Here is a 17,239-nt window from a genome sequence, read left to right on the forward strand (position 1 = left end):
TTTTTTAATTTTTTGTAAACAATTGTTTATTATTAACATTTTATTTCTCGTTTGCATCCACTGCAATAATTACACTTCGTCACAAACACTCGCTGGCAAATTTATCACCGCATTAGCAATACAATATGACTTTTATTCTGTTAGAATCTATTTATGGAATTATTGGTTACAGTTTTGTGTCACATGAAGATTTCTTTCATTTTTCTTTTGAAACATCTATGTGAATATACCAAAAGGTAACATTATTATACTAAGATAGATAACAGATAATTGTACTTTGTCCACACGGACGAAACATAGAACAATTAAGATAATCACTGGTTTCACATGCAAAATAAACAATTATAAGAAAATAGCGAAATTAAACATTAAGATTTATAGATAAGGCTACTTAGCTAAGAAATGGAATGATTTGAAATTTTATCTTTCAGTATACTCACACATACAGCCACAAATACATTCATGATTTATTAAAATGTGTCCAAAATATCATATATAAGTCAATTTACATCAGTCAATTGTAAACTTAAGCTCAAAAAATAATTAAACAATGATTTTGTTCATAAAATTAAAGAAATTCACAATAATTATAATGATACGGTTGTAATAAATAAATTAAAAATACTGTCATTTTATTGTTCGGAATGGAAATCATAATTTTGAATTACAATATCATAACGAAATTCTCAAAAAGAAAAATGAAAGGTTCACTGTGATCAATTAAGTACAAAAATTATGATTATATTTTTAGTACATTCGGATGTTCATTATTTCCTCATAATTTAAACTTATTTGTCATCTTAAAAAATTAAATACAAGAGAATTATTATTGATCATCAGTCTATTCATATTTTTACAATTTTGTCGATTTAACCTTTTTAATCTACGTTCGAGTACAAAAGGCAACATAAGAGGTGATATAACCTATCACTTACCGCATATATCTACACGGACTTTATAAAATTGTAATTTAACATAAATTATTTCATAAACGGCTCGCGGTCGAGCGTCCACACAGTCTGCCGGCGTGTGTGGCCGCTCGAGCGCCGAGCCACAAACACAACATATCGAGAACTGTACCTATTCAAATAAATAAGTTAAAACAAGCAGAGTATCCTGTCCTATGTTGCCTAATGACACATTTTATATTGTCTCAGTACTCTTATAAGTAATGGAGAATATACTTACAAAACTAAAACTTACGTTTTTATACACAATGACTTAGGTTTCGACAATTTGTTTCTATAAGTACTGAAGTTAATGTTAACCTATGGACTAATTACGTGCGTGAACATTTGTGTGGTGCGACCGCGACTCGTACGAGCTGCATGCGCGCATACAGCTCGTAGAAATGGCGCTCACAGTCTCAGGAACGTTACATTATCGTGCTAACTGAACTACAGCCCGAGTACAGAAGTTACGAGGGAAAGGAAAAAATCTACGTCGATTTTCAAGAAAACCTGAACAAGATTTTTTTGTGTGGAGTAATTCACTATCATAATCATAGGAACAAATGACAACAATTAGTCAATCACAAAATATAAATCAATGTAAAACTGATGAACGCATCATTCGCGTTATTTTTTATAAATTAGTCTAATCTTATTTTACGCACGGTTTGGCTTCTATACTGGTGCGAGTCTAGAGGGATAGTGTTAGTGGTGTGTTGTGTTCGTGTGCGACACCTGCCGCAGTGCAGCGCGGTGCCGCGCCACGATGCGGCGTCGCGCAGCGGACCGAGCTACGGGACGCAGCACACGTTACCTATACTTGGGACTCGAACATTTTGTAAACAGTTCAAACCAGCAAAAGGACTATATATAAAAATTAAGAGGATCTAGACTTTATACAAAAATGTTTACGCTTTCTAATTTTTGATGAACCATTTAAACTGTTGCCAAAATGTCCTCGGGCCAAGTGTACAGAGATCGCGACGTGGACAAGTCCACCGGCCCCTCGGCTCGCGCGGTCCTCGCGGCGGCCGCTCGACGCTTGGCGGCGCCACTGTCGCCACGACGCTCGCCGATCAGGGGCGGAAAAAACGCGATCCGTCCCGCCAATACTATTTACAGGGGCGTACGAATCGCTCTCTTAAATAAATACTTCGGAACGCTTATAACTAGACGTTTATACAGGGTCACTTTACACTTTACGCTATATTTACACGCGGCGCACAGCCTGTTTCGCACGAGCGTCCGTTGTGAATAAATAAGTTAGTGTTGTCCATTGACGCATTTAGTATCACTACACTTGTGTCGCGTACGTCGGCGGCAAGCAATGGTCGTCTAATACGTACACCCCTCCGCCTTCTAGCGCTCGCTTCACTAGCGACGTATCGCTGCAACAATAGAAAAACTCAAGTTAGACATATTGCCGAATATACCAATTAAATAAACATTTAATTAAGTAGCTAGAGATGTCTAAGAACTTTAAAAAGTTTCGAGTACTATTAAATATGCTGAGAGACTTGTAGTGTCACAATAAGTTGTGATACTGACCTATTAGCGCAGTAGGCGGAGTCCGCGGAGAGCCGCGACAGCCGCGGGTCCAGCGCGGCCAGCAGGCGCGCGCTCTCTGTGTTGAGAGTCTTGCGCTTGCACTCCTCGGCCGCCGCGTTGTGCGCGTTCTGGCACTCCGGCGCCGGCGCGTCGCACTTGCCCCACGTGTTACGGATGACGTGTCCGCCCGCGTTGGCCGCGTTCTGCGCGCGCGCCTCCGCGTCGGCCGCCCGCAGCGCGCGCGCGGCGCCGGCGCAGGCACACGATGGCCAGCACGGCGGCCAGCGCCGCCAGCGGCACGGCGGCCGTCACGGACGCGATCCACGCCACCTGCTGCCCCGACAGCGCCTCCTCGCCCCCCTCGTCCCCCACCCGCCGCAGGTGTCCCCCCGCTTGCTTAGACACGAGCTCCGCCAGCGACACGGTGCACGACTTACCGCCCCAGCCCGGAGGACACGAGCAGTGGTAGCCGTCCACTCGGTCCCTACAGGTGCCTCCGTTCCGACACGGTGAAGATGAGCACTCGTCGATGTCGATGCTGCAGTCTTTGCCAGCGAAGCCGGGTCTACACCGACACTGGTAGTCGTTGTCGAGGATCTTACATTCTCCACCGTTCGCGCAGGGTTTAGCGAGGCATAGGTCCACTCTGGTCTCGCAGCGCGAGCCCACGAAGCCGGGTGCGCACTGGCAGCGTTGTCCGTTAACGAGGTCGACGCAGGTGCCGCCGTGTTCACACATGATACCCGCGCAGTCGTCGATGTCGATCTCACAGCGATTTCCGCGGAAGCCAGCGCGGCAGGTGCACTTGAAGCCGTCGCCAGCGCGCGAGCAGGTGGCCCCGTTGCGACAGGGCCCCGCAGCACACGGGTCTGCCTCGAGCGCACAGTCCGTGCCAGCGTAGCCAACGGGACACTCGCACACGTAGCCAGCGCCGCGCGGCTCGCACACGCCGCCGTTGCGACAGGGCCGGTCCGCGCACGTGAGGCGCCGGGTCTCGCAGCGCGCGCCCTCGTACCCCTGCGGGCAGGCGCACGCCAGCTCGCCGCCCTCGTCGGGCACGCAGGCGCCCCCGTTGAGGCAGGGCCGCACGGCGCACGAGTGCAGCGACTTCTCGCAGTCGGGCCCGGTGTACTCGGGCGGGCACATGCAGGTGTAGCTGCCCTGGCCGGTGTTGTGGCAGGTGCCGCCGTTGCGGCAGGGCCGGTGGTTGGTGCAGTAGTTGAGGTCCTGGTTGCAGAACAGCCCGCCCCAGCCCTCCTCGCAGTTGCAGTCCCAGGGCCGCAGGCAGGTGCCGTGCACGCAGCCCGGGTGTCGCTCGCACTGGTCGCACAGCTCGCCCACCCAGCCCGAATGACAGCTGGAATTAAACGACAACATTCGTTAGTACACAATGGGACGTGATAACAAGCGACAAAAAGCATGTCTTTCTTCTCGCAGGGAACAATGAGGAGGATGAATGATTTAGACACGGAGGGAGGTAACGTGCGCGTTTAGCACAAAGGTGTGAAGTGGATACTCACATGCATTCGTCGGGCTTGAGGCAGTGGCCGTGCTCCGCGTCGCAGCCGGGCAAGCACCGCGCTGCAACAAAACAATACATTCGTTAGCGTCACAAAGACAAAGCACTCACGATGGAGCCAGCGCGCTAATGGACTTCTTTAATTGTAGAGGAAGCAGCAGCGTTTAATCATCGGGAGGATATTCGATTCCCGCGCGGTATCTCACATTAACGTTGGAATCTGTGCGCCGTTTCGCTGTAAAGGACACGGCGAGTGCAACAAAGAGAGAGGTTCGTTAGCGTCCCGGCCGGGGGCGAGGTCGCGCGCACACACTATTTATCTTCACTCGCACCAACTCGCGACTACAACGAAATCCTCTTTGAACTTTATAACCTGCATTAAATTAAAATTTTCACTTTAATTTCGCGTGCAACAGCACTTTAGTCACGTCGGGGGCCATGTCTTCAGGGATTTCTAATTATAATACGAGACTAATATTCCAGAAAGTTCTGCTTGTCGACTGTATATATTTACATCATTAGCTTCGTGTGTAGCTGAACGATGTTTACACGTCGAACTTTACCCTGTTTCCAATTTGCGGAACACGTTCAGTGTCCTCGTTTTATTTCCGATGAACGAGTCCATTGCCGCATGGACATGTCAAACATCTATTTTGTAAAAACTAAAACGGTAATGTATCGCTGATGTTAAGAAAAATTGTTTTGAAATAAGAAGTGCGGTGCGAGTCGTATCGGTCGGGTGCGCATGGGCAAGTTATCGGAGCGAATACAAAGGGGGGCAGATAGCGCGGGGAGCCTAACCGTCGCTCGACCGTTACTATTCCCCTAACTCGCTAGAAAAATACTAGACGCCATCTTGGTCATAACTTTCATTCCCTATCCAAATGCAAATGTGGACTGGCTTATTCCGGTTCTAAATTGGACGAGGAAGCAATTTCAGCGAAGCTCCGACTCCGCCGCGGAGTCGGGGAGCTATTTTGTGAGCTTAGAGCCGGTCGGGAGCTGCATAAAGGAGATTAGCCTCCGCGCCGCACTCCCTAGACTCTATTATAGGTTTAAACACAGCCGAGCGAGCATAAAGCCCCCAAACTTGCTCCGAGAGCGCAAATCGGCTTAAGCCGCACTCCGGCGAATTATTTAGCTCACTCACGCGGTTATTTCTATTATCATTGCTGCAATGAATGTTTTAACTGTTGAGAAAATTCAAATATAAGCTGCTTTCACGTGCGTTTCACACTTTCGCAAATAAATATAAAATGTTATTTGAAACAATCGCTTCTCATGACCTCCCGTGGGCCATTACAATGAATTATTAATAAAACTTTATGAGGAACATAAGAGACGAAGAAAAAGTAAGTCGGGCGCCGCGCTCGCTCCGCCAGAGCAGATCAAAGCGCTCGAGTGCCGGTGTTTGTGCGCCGTGCATGCGCCGTGCTACTCCAGAGCCACTCGAACTTATCTTGACCCTCGAACTAAGGTAAAACGGTAGTAAAAATTACACTCCAAAACCAATTTAGATCGTAAGTGGGCACGAAGAAGCCGCGGGGAGGATGTTACGGCGCGCTCCTGCAGACCTATTAATTATTATCGATGGACATGAATAGTATCGATTTCTAATGAAAGGCTAGCGTGCGCCGCACTGCGACCAAGGTCTCAGCCGGAGCCCCGGCCTTCGCCGAGGACAGGTAGGACAACAAAAACGACAACGGCGGCCCTGACACTTCCCACACGTGTTCCGCAAATATTTAACTGATCCCTACATCTGCTCCTATCCCAAACGGAAATTAGGTGCGCGTGGGATTCGCAATACTACACAGAAGGTAATATTCGTGAGAACTTTACTCTCGTTAATAATTAGGCAAAATGAAGCGGCCATAAAGGCTCCTCTCGCGATATTTACCCTATCATTAAGCAGGAGAGCTGGACGGCGGATAATGCAGCCGGGACATGCAAATAAGATTTCGGGATTGTTAAGCTTTCCCAGAAGGCAAGATACCGTTCGGCAGATGTGAGCCAGCTTTCGTGACACGGTCAAGTACAGAGTTTATTTCGATTGGTGTTCAGTTCTCGTTTAAAGGTGTTTTTGACCCGGTTCGTGGCATCTGTGTAGCGGCCCGCGAGCGCGGGGCTGTGTGCGTGCGCGAACCTACTGCGTTGTTTTCATTACATTATGGCCGCTTCTCTCGCTTTTACATTTTCGTAATCGCCGATACAAACTCCGCTGATAGGGTTGCCGAGACTTTTATTGCCATGCATTTGTGTAACATACGATCGTTTACGTTCGCGATATTGTTCCTTTCACACGTTCCATATAAAATTTTATTTTTTGTTGTCACTGATTTGGGATGATTCAGATGTCGATCGTGCCGGGTTGTCGTCTGTTTACTTTTTCCAGAAAATTGTGATTTCGCGGTTATGGAGTCGCGTGGAGGCTGTGTCAGGCGGGCACAGCCCTGGCGCGGGAGCGGGACGGCGCGCTACAGAGAGCGGGGCGCTGCGTCTCTGTCTGGCGCGTTTTTTGCGGCGCCGGAGTGTGGGAACGCGGCGGCAGGTGGGGCTGCCGAGATTGCGACGCGACATCCGCCCGCCGCCCGGCCACAATGCATCTCGCCAAGACGCACAGCTTTGTTTCACAATACGACTCGCTATGTGCTTAACATACGGCAGGACGTCGTAATGACGTGATCTTAGTATTTTATTAGAAATGCTAAGATCGACAGGTAAAAGCGAGCGGACATTGATTGCCAGTGAGCGGTGCGTCCGTTGCTTTTGTTTACAAACGCATCATGCGATGGAACGCAAACAGTGCGCCGCGAGGACGGTCACACGCTGCCGATATACTATGGCAGAGATTATATTAATACCGCGACACACCGCCACACCGCTATGTAGCATGCTGGGGCTATTCCACTATTGGAAATAAATAACGTCACTTGTCATTTCAATCAATTAGAAAATTACAGCGTCGTTAAGCGGCAGTCTGGTTTGACATTAACTGCCCAAGTAGCCATTATCTTGATGTAAATACAGATAAAACTAAATCTCCGTAATGAATACTTTGATATTCGCAATTTAAGATGAAGAATGTAATTAGTATCAGTCAGTTAGTTTTTCTCAATGCGAATTTACAGAAAAAAAAGACAATGAATCTAGAAATATTTTTGAATGAGGTTTTTCACATCTCATGAATGGGTAGTTACATTTGATTTAACAATTCCATTGTGAATAATGTCGGAAAATAATAAAAAATCAAATCGAAACGCTAATTAGTAGTTAGCTAGAAGTTTTAATGTGCCATTACGAAGGAAATTAATTAAATACAGGAAATTAATTTCGTATGTAGGTACGTACGTCAGAAAATATCTCAACAATTACACACATAAATAAATTTATGTTATGAATTATTGTTTACGTAGAAAATTTTCAACATTAAATAAGATAATGCCCGCATGTAATTGCTATGAAACTATGCTTCATAATCAGCTATTTTATAACATCGAGACTTAACACAAAAAATATGCGATTAAAATTATGAGTCGTTTGCGCGGAGGCCGGCCGATGGCACGGGAAGTGAATACAACCTTATAAATAATTTGAATACCCTAATAATAATATGGGACTAATTAAAAATACGATTTACGACTTCGGAGCTTCGAGATAATTAGTGCCATTACTATTCGCATGCTGGTATTAAAAAAAAACAAAAAAAAAAAGCGCACATACAAGGAGGTCGCTGACAGCTGTCAAAACTGACATTAGAGAATACCAACATTTCCCGCCTTATTGAGAATTTAATGGCTTATAGGTTATGTTTATTTAAAGAGGTTCGTACTAAACCAACATAGTTAAATTAACGACATTTAAGTTAATATTGGTTGAATTCCACGTCGTTTGGTTTAAAGGATGTACTTTTAAAGTTTAATTTGTCTTTTTTACAATACGTAAGTTAACACACGGAGCTTTAAATATGTATAATTAAAGAAAACAGATTTCCTTCCAGTAAGATCGCTAATTATGTCAATTACAATGTTCCTTGACATTTTATATCGTGCGGACGTCGTCTTGTACTTTAGTTTTTTTTTATTTTACAAAAAACAGGGTGTGTCACATTTTCATGTTACATCATTATAACGTTCCTATGGCGGCCACAATTATAATGTTTATGAGAGGATGTCAGGCTAAAAATTGTCGTTACTTTAATGAGGAAGAGTGAATTGTGGGTCGTTCTATATAATAAACTGGGATATCGGAAATTTAGGACACCATGCGTGACGGAGCAGCGAATTTCTCTTTAATTTACAATAATCAAGGTTATTTATTTAGAAGAGGTGAATCAGCCTGATTTCTCACGAAATTCAGGTTGGCACGGAATTAGGCCTACCTACTAATCTATTTCGTTTTCAACTATTTTTATCGATGTAGTGAAGTATATTTTTAGTTTATTGTTCGTATTTGTGTTACTAGGCATGTTTACACACGAAACTAGCTCGATTGGATATCTGTCAGGTAAAGTTCGTATACAATAGACGTACGACGGACACATTCGAATTACTTTTCTTTGTCAATGAACACAATGACTTAAGATTTGTGGCTATTGATTTTTATACATGCCATAATGGGCGGTTGCATTCGAATGGTAGTTAAGCACTTACAATAACAATGTGAGTATGGTCCCTAATGGGTACCATGCTGGCGATTTGAGATCTTATTGTTATGGATAGAGAGTATATAATGGTACTTACGTTTCGAGCAATAGTCTCCGGTCCAGCCAGCCTTGCAGACGATGCCTCCTGATGGCGAACAGGTGTAATGTCCGAAGGCATCATCTCTGGGCCTGCACAGCACCTCGCAGCCTGCGCCGTAGTAATGAGCAGCACATGTCACCCTGTACGACAACTTCAGGTGAGCAGAGCCGGCTCCACCCCACCGTTGTTCTTCTTCTATCCATGGACCCCCCACATCCGCAACGCTCTGTTTCGTCATTCGCGCGATCAGGGTATCTGGAATTATGAACAAACAAATAAATATTTTGGAAAAAAATTCTAGTTCTAGCATGGGACGTTAATATTGAACTTTAACGTAAGCTAGCTGTTTACATGCAACTAACACGACCTAGCATTGCTAACGACTGTCATAATGACGTCACAGGGCGCAGCAAAAAATCAGCAGTTGCAGTAGCTCGTTAATAGCATGGCATCAGGTGGGCCAGCCTATTAGACCTCTTTATGAATAATTGAAACAAACGATCGCGCTTCACTATGCCAGGAATCCGTCAGTCTAGTCTATGAATTTTAAAGTTTAAAGGTGCGGAATATCGGCAGACTACATTTTCGGGAGCCACCGCGCAGGTGCAATGTGCAAATAAAACTTGTTTCCCAATTTGCTACATCTGCTCCAAAATTAACGGGACAATTTTAATTAATAAAAGTACGGGCAAAGACACAAATATTTGTTTATCACCGTGGGAAAGGGTTACAGAAGTAAATTGACCTGTTAACGTAGAGCGTTTGAAGCCCGCATTCGACCGTGAGATTTCATTGTTCCCAAGCGTGATTCACTGTTTTGATTCGTCGCCGGCGCCGGTGTGATTGATTAATAGTTTTAACTACATTCTTTATGTAACATATTACTTGTAAACCACACATAAGTACAACGTTTAAGTTAGAAAAAGTAGCTGGACGACTGCGAGCGAGCCAGGCTAACATTACATAAGTGGCCAGCAAAAAGCGGTCTGTGAAAACTACCCAGCATTGATTTGAAAAACTGCCACTCCATTCATCAAACCACGTAAGTGCTGACTCCGCGGTAGGGCTGCCATTATTGCTCTCATTACGAAAACAAAACAAAGGCGACCGAACAGAAAATCCACCAACTTATTTAATTTAGTAATTTCGAAATAGGTGGGAAAAAATACAAAACGTTCAAACACAAACCCCGAAACAATTTGGGACTATCAAATTAAAGTTCTATACAAGGAATAAACACGAGTCATCGTGGTGAGAAAACATTTTTTGTGAGCCGTCCGTCCTAGTTTGGACAGTTAACGCGGCAGCCCTAGCTAAGAAATCTCAGCGTCGACCAGTTTCTACCTTTATTTATTTCTCGTCGTGTATGGCCACTTTTTAGTCTTGTTGCTTCGATGGGTACATTCCTAAGCCGGTAATCCCGACAGCAGATAAAATTAAACCAGACGCGAAATAAAATTAAAAGGTATATAAAAACGTTCGATCCCGACTAATTTCGTGGCGTATGGCGTGGAAGTGTTCCTTTTGTTTCGACGCGAGGAACTTCTCCGATGGCAACGCGAGAGATGCAGGTATCGGTGATGTGCAGCGAGCTTAGAGCGGAGTGCAGCGCGTATTAATATAGGAAAGCAGGTCACAGGTCACTGACACATCCTTGTGTGCAGTCCTTGCTATGTACGCGGATGCGCACGTAAGCGCTGTGGTATGTGGATTGTTTTCAGGAACACTCCATGATGCTAAATGTAATGGAACACTCCAAACACATCCTAACGGCCGCGTGTTGACATTGGAACACATCCCGATATAACCGTCGCTCGTCACCTACCACACATAAATTACATCAGACCCACATTATCCAGACATCCAGTGCACCACGGCAAGTATAAACAAATCAAAAATAAAAACTTTTCTTACAAACTTTCAAGTCGCGGAATATCGTAATGACATTGGACGTTGTCACGACATTTGCTTGGCAAATATGGCGCAAAGAATACAAATTCAATTTTCATATAAATATCATGGAAACGATTATTGCGTCGACATCGCTAGTATAAAGCATAGCGCACACGATTTACCGGTCCCGTGTAGGCTTACAAAGATCGTATCTGTACAATAAATCTAGAAGATAAAACGCGTATGCTACGCCGGTTGTGTACCTAACGAAAATACAATCAGACGAGAGCTATCAATTTATTTCGATCGGGTCTTTCATTCCGATTAAATATTATGAAGTTTATTCTATTCAACACTCATCAATTTTATAGTTTCGAATCCAATACGTGGAGAGCGTGAGTAAAACTTTAATTCTAACGATAACTGCTGTGTGTTCTGCGCTTAAATGGACAAAGAAATTATGAAAGCAAGTGTATGCAGTTCGGAGGAAATTAGAAAAGTGATGTGTGGGAACTGCGCGCCGACCGCTTGCAATTTACCTCCAATGTGCGCACGAGAATTATGGCAACCGTGCACCCAGCCCCCGGTGCAGCAGGGCTGTCCGGAGACCTACAACCGCAACAATAACCCGCGTCCATACTTCATACTGCACCCAAACAAAAACAAAACTATCCAAGCTTTTCGAACAAATTGGATACTTATAAAGAACATAATTAGGTCCCCTTACCAACCCTACAAGATTCGAGTCGGCAGGCAATTTGTAGGAAAATTGCGTCGGTACAACGTTTTTGTGTTCTATTCGAGTCGCCGGAGTTCGGTTCTCCAGAAACAACCGAACAAATTACAGACATCATCCTAATTCAACGGCGTAACGATATTAAATGAAGGTGTACCCCACTATCGGATCTATTAATGTAATTCCAATTCACAAATAAATAACACATTTAAAGAAGGACGAGGCAGCATCGGTACGTGCCCGCCGCCGGTGCGCCAGATAACGTGTAATTATGGCCCAGAGGTCACTACAAATAAAACGAAAATTTATCCGAACGGCAAACGCCAATAAACAAAAACAAAAGAAAGCGAAATAACCGATAATTTGAGTCGGCTGCGCTATCGGAGGCGGACGCGAGCGATTTGGGATGTTTCAAAACGCGATTTTGGGGAAGCGCGGGGGATGCGCGATCACGCGACGCTTCCGCTGATGTGATCGATTGATCGATAATGAGGCCACCGGACGTGGACTACTCATTACATGTATATGTAGCCAGCCTGCTAGCAGCACCTAGCGCGCCTGAACCGCGAGCGGTCTAATTAGCTACCAGTGGGAGGTTTCCAACGAAATCGAAACCGCGACGTCGAGCGGTGTTGACGCGCGAAGGTTCGACGACCGTTTTCCGCAGGTGAGGCCCACATCATTAAACGATGTGTCGATTTCCACTCGTCTCGATTCGGACACCTGCCCGGGCCGGTCGTACGGCCGCGCGCCCGCCGCCCGCCGCTGTGGGAAACTACATCTCATCAATGGGCCTGTCTACACAAACGACGCGCCACTTTTGTTTATAAAACTGTCCACTTCTAACACTCGAAGAATATTTCGTTACGAGAAGTGCGTCTCGGCGACGTCGCCTCTTGCACTCGATAAATAACTCATCCACTCAAACTTCAAGAGCGTCGAGAAGCCAAATTAAAAGTTTCTCAATGTTATTTAAAGAGGTTTCGCGTAAAGACATGAAGAACGGATCGCAATTTAAAGTTGCCATTGTTCAGTGAGAAGATACGGACAGTTTCGTTCCGCGCGGAGGATTCCATGAATGCGAGGATTGCGCAATGTAGTCCTTACATTTCCAGACGGTTGACGTGGTGCTTAACCTTCGTGAAAGCCAATTAACGAGGCAAGTAATCATAGCGGCGACGCGAGAGTCCTGGGAACCGCGCACGGGCCGCGCCACCCGCTGCAGTAATGAATTGACTAATAATGCACGGCCGGATAGCGAGATAAGCAGCCGTCACAACATAACTGTATCGATAATCGCATCTCGGTCGTGTAATGTCAGCCGGCGACCGGTAGCCGGGCCCGGGGCGGCTCACCGGCCCGCGCCAGTAATTGCCTCTACGAATCTCTTATCGATACATTTCACACGCTCTTTTTCTCAATTTCGCCTATATGGGCTAGTAAAACTAAGTAGTGCAATAATCGTAAACAGCGCGGCCGACACGGCGGTAGTGTAAACAAGAGCGCAGGACGAGACATTAGGAGTGTGCCCACCTATTATCCGAGAGCATGTGCCGAGCATCTGTCGACAGCGCTTCCTGAGAGCCACCGCGCCTGCTACATCATAAATCGAACCTTCCGGAGCGTCTTCCTGATATTTTTTATCATGTTCAAGCCCTACGACGACGAAAGATGAAGTGTAAACTAAAAAATTCCCTGACTTCCCTCGGAGGTGTATTTTTTAGCATCGAGTAAGTAAACAATACGCGCGGCGGCCCGTTACTGCGACCAGGTGCGGCGGGCCTGCCTCGGGCGCTACACAAAAGATTTCGGTGAAGGAGCCGAGCGACAACATCAGGATTGCCAGCGACCATTGTTGTGTACTTATTTGTTTAGCACAAGAATCTCTTTATTCGCCGCTGTGTGCGCTCAATGCGCCGCGTGTTTATCTATGATATATTGGATTCTTAGACGCGTGGGTCGCCATTCTTCGTGTCTTCTGCATAAAGATTCAATGCACCGAGGGTCGCGACAATGAATTAGCTACAACGGTCGCTTTCTAAGTCAATGCAGCTGTTCAATTTGGGTATTAGATAAAAAACCGAATGTGATTTAATTAAGCATTAGCCCGGTGAGTCGATAGTGAGTGAACACAAACGGCGTGCGTGTAACCTGTTATTATGCTTGATTAGATTTCTGTTGGTAACATTTCTCGGTAGTGAAGCGGCGCCGCCCATCGCTCCCGAGCCGTATTAAAAATATACCCGTCCTCTAAGCTATCCACTTCGGACGCTAATGATTTTCGGTAAACCGGCCCGTAGACACACCTCACCGTATCTCTAAATCTCCTAAGTAAATCACCGGAGTTTTTTGTTAGTCGGTCAGGAGTAGTAATTATGTCGGTCAGAGTGCAGCGCGGTATGAAAATCTAATTAACAAATGGGCGTCGCTGGTCAGTTTTCGCGTCCGCCATTTTAATAATTTTGAAAATCGAATTGGGCGCGTTCGTTTTTGTTTCGGCCGGCATCAAAACACTGAGGAGTGTTTTGTTTCTCGTGTAGCGATGTGGCAGGCAGGAGTTGTGTGGCGCGGCGCGACGTAGCGATGCACGCGCCGTATTATCACGATGATGTATTTACGACCCGGCCGGTTACAATTCATTCGGAATCGTTTTTTCGGTCACGCCACGTCGCATGTAAGACATAAACTGTCGATTCTTTATTGGGCGTTTAGGCTTCTCGTGATATCAAACGGAACGAGCAAAACTTACCCAATCGATTATTATAAATGATAACGATCTAAAATTATATTCGAGCACATGGCATGACTTAAACGCGACTTTGTGGCTAAGATGGCGTGTCAAAACCGAATGTTTTCATACAAAAGGCTGTTTAAACAAAGTAGGTAACCAATTTGCCTATATTCCTTAAGTAATGCTCGCAGTGCGACGTCTAGCTGCCGGTCAACGGCCATCGGAATACATTAGAACATTTCTACTAAATTTTCGTCCTACAGAAGGCTGAGTTTATTAGAATAGCGCGCGCATTGCGAAGCGAATCACGCGCATCGCCGCGTGCTTTGAACACCAATCGTCTACACCATGGGAACATTTTTGTCTTCCACGATATGATAATATGAGCATTCAAATATACATACAGTCCGTTAAATGCACGATAAACACCCAGAATTACAGAGAAACCTGAATGTGAGTGAGTCGTGACGACGTGATTTGAATTTTACAAGGCGGACGAAGATTTTCATGACCCTTTTTATCATAATCGTATTATAAGGAGAACAGGACTTACCATCAGATCTCGACGTCTCATTGGTGTCGTGCCAAGCTTCCACAATAAGCGTGAATGTGCCCTGCAACATAAAGGAGCATGTCATATTATTGCATTACAAACACGCTGACAAGATAAGCATCAAAATATCTACAAGTGCTCGATAAAGGAAGTGAAACTCCAAATGTAATGACAATTCTCCCGTTCAATATGGCGTTAACAATTCCATTCCACCTGTCCTTTTCAAAACTTTCACGTTACTTCATTTCCTTCATGTTCACACTTTTATTTATCCCTACACAATGTAGCAACCGCATCGTTTACTGAATCACGCGTCCGCAAACCCTACCAAAATTATCGCCATAGGTACAGGTACCATCATCTCGGAGAAACAAGACCTTTAAACATGGGCGCGGCAGTTGAGAATTTCAAATATTTCCTTTACTTTACGACAATGTTAATAGCCGACGAGTGTAAATTAACAACATGATAGACAGGTGAACCCGGGAGCAGATGGTAGCGAAATTGTTTCAATATCATGCTAAAAATAATACAAACGCAACAAGCCAATGACGCTGGCTCGCTCCGCTAACGAGTACCCACTGTCTACATGGAATGATCCCGCGGCCAACGTGCACCTATAAAAAATACGAACGAGTGCGTATCTGATATCGAGCTATTGACATTAGTCCATGTTTACACAACGAGGCGAAACGGCAGTCGAAAATCGATTAAAAACTTGATAACGCTACATGTCAACAGCTTTGGGGCGCCTGCGACGGAACTTATCAATGGATTTTTTGTCAAGTTCCGTTCATGCAAAAATGTACGTAGTGTCGGTTTATGAAATTTCTCCCACCGTGGTCGGAACCGGTCGCCGTCGACCACTCGATCCCGGCGATGGTCGGCCGCGCGCCGGCTCGTGTTCCCGACCTTTGCTTCTCTAATCGCTGTTTAATTACGCTACGGATGCGAGTTATCGATGAACAATTTTCGGTTAAATATTGAAACGAAAATACAACTGGTTATTGCAGATTAATACGTTGCAACGGACAAATAAAACGTAGTCGTAATAAAAGTTGAAACATTGAAGGTGAGTGGAAACGCGACCCACTTCTATGACACACAGATCGAATTCAAAGCGTCTTAACTTGTACCGTGTTCACGTATCACTCGGACAACTTTGTAGCAATGATATTCGATATTAGTAAATATGATAGAGGGGCGATTTGGAACTGTTAGCATTCAACAAACAAAGCTGAGAAAGGCAAAAGATTGAAATAAAACGGTCTTTGCTGAAGCACCGCGATGAAAGCTAGACTATAGACTATTAAAGACGAAGACGGACGCGAGGGAATCTCTGAAGCTGGATTATAATTACAATAAGCATGTGACGGGTCGCCTGCGCAGCTGCGCGCGCGCCGGATACGAAGGGTCACCGCTTAACTAATACCTCATTTGATCGCCACCACCTACTTTAACGAGTGATTCAGTTTTTCCGGACAGATGTCGCCAGTCTTCAATTAAGCTCTATGAATGAAAACACTATTTGCATGCACGAACAATGGCCTCTATTTGCATAGGAACTGATACCACGTCTCTAACGAACAATGATTATTGTCGGCTGATGGAAATCAATACGAGAAATCTGACGTTTCACAACGCACGGCGACGCGTCACAAAAAACCGAACGCTTTTTCCAACACTTTTTAAAAGATGAGATTTCAATTAAACTTTCGTTACGTCCACGGTTTTGACGAATTTATAATATGTTACGTTAAATACTTAGACGATACAAGCGGACGTGTCACACGACCCTCTGAATACTAAGCAGGCGGCCGCCGACTGAATGAATTTCAACCTTAAACGACACAAAATCACCTTAATAGGCCATCAAAAAGTAGATTTACCAATATAAGGAGTGAAAGACGCTTGTCAAAATACTTTATTATGATTTGTGTTGCATGCACCCGTTCAAATATGGCAAGTCGTAGTATACGCCGTATTGATTTGTTAATCGAGTATGGAGAACGCATTTCGGTCAGCTGTGGCCGGTCGTAAGTATATGCCGGTTCCCACGACAGTGACTCTCGAGCCAGCCCATAAAAAGCGGCCGACGTAAGCGTACGTGTGCAGGTAGCCTTTATAAACGTGTCGAGTTGGCGATACCGTATACTTATACAACAAGTTGTTCAGTCTCAGTGCCTAGACTTTGCTCGCAATTAAGGAAATGTATTAGTCCGTCCGTGTAAAGCTAGCCTTATTTGTGCTAATTTTATCTGTCGTCACAATTCGTTGCAGTTTGTGTTCCAATTCTGAAATATTAAAGCAATGCTGGCCATCAAAGACGCGTTAATTATCACCGTTCCAAATTTGAACGTGTTCTTTTTTTATTAAAAAACATAATATCGGGCTGGCATCGCAGCGTATCGAGACACATTAATTTTATCCCTCGAAAGCGATGCGTTAAATTGTATTACGGAGTAAAGGAACATGGACGGACGAATAGACTGATATCACGGTATGAATGCTGGGGAATCATTTGATAATCGTTTTATGGGGGTGCCTGAAGAGGCTACTTCCAT

General features: G+C 45.0%; 1 protein-coding gene across 1 annotated transcript in view; it reads right to left on the reverse strand.

The window, feature by feature from the left end:
* LOC118278078 (neurogenic locus protein delta) overlaps positions 1-17,239 on the reverse strand; it is a 34,164-nt gene continuing 16,925 nt past the window's right edge. Inside the window, 6 exon segments of the mRNA XM_035597145.2 lie at positions 1-2,338; positions 2,499-2,729; positions 2,731-3,855; positions 4,019-4,079; positions 8,760-9,017; positions 14,676-14,736. Coding sequence (XP_035453038.2) covers positions 2,245-2,338; positions 2,499-2,729; positions 2,731-3,855; positions 4,019-4,079; positions 8,760-9,017; positions 14,676-14,736 — 1,830 coding nt within the window. The 3' untranslated portion in view covers positions 1-2,244.

The sequence above is a fragment of the Spodoptera frugiperda genome, chromosome 18 (genome assembly GCF_023101765.2).
Source record: "Spodoptera frugiperda isolate SF20-4 chromosome 18, AGI-APGP_CSIRO_Sfru_2.0, whole genome shotgun sequence".
Lineage (NCBI taxonomy): Eukaryota > Metazoa > Arthropoda > Insecta > Lepidoptera > Noctuidae > Spodoptera > Spodoptera frugiperda.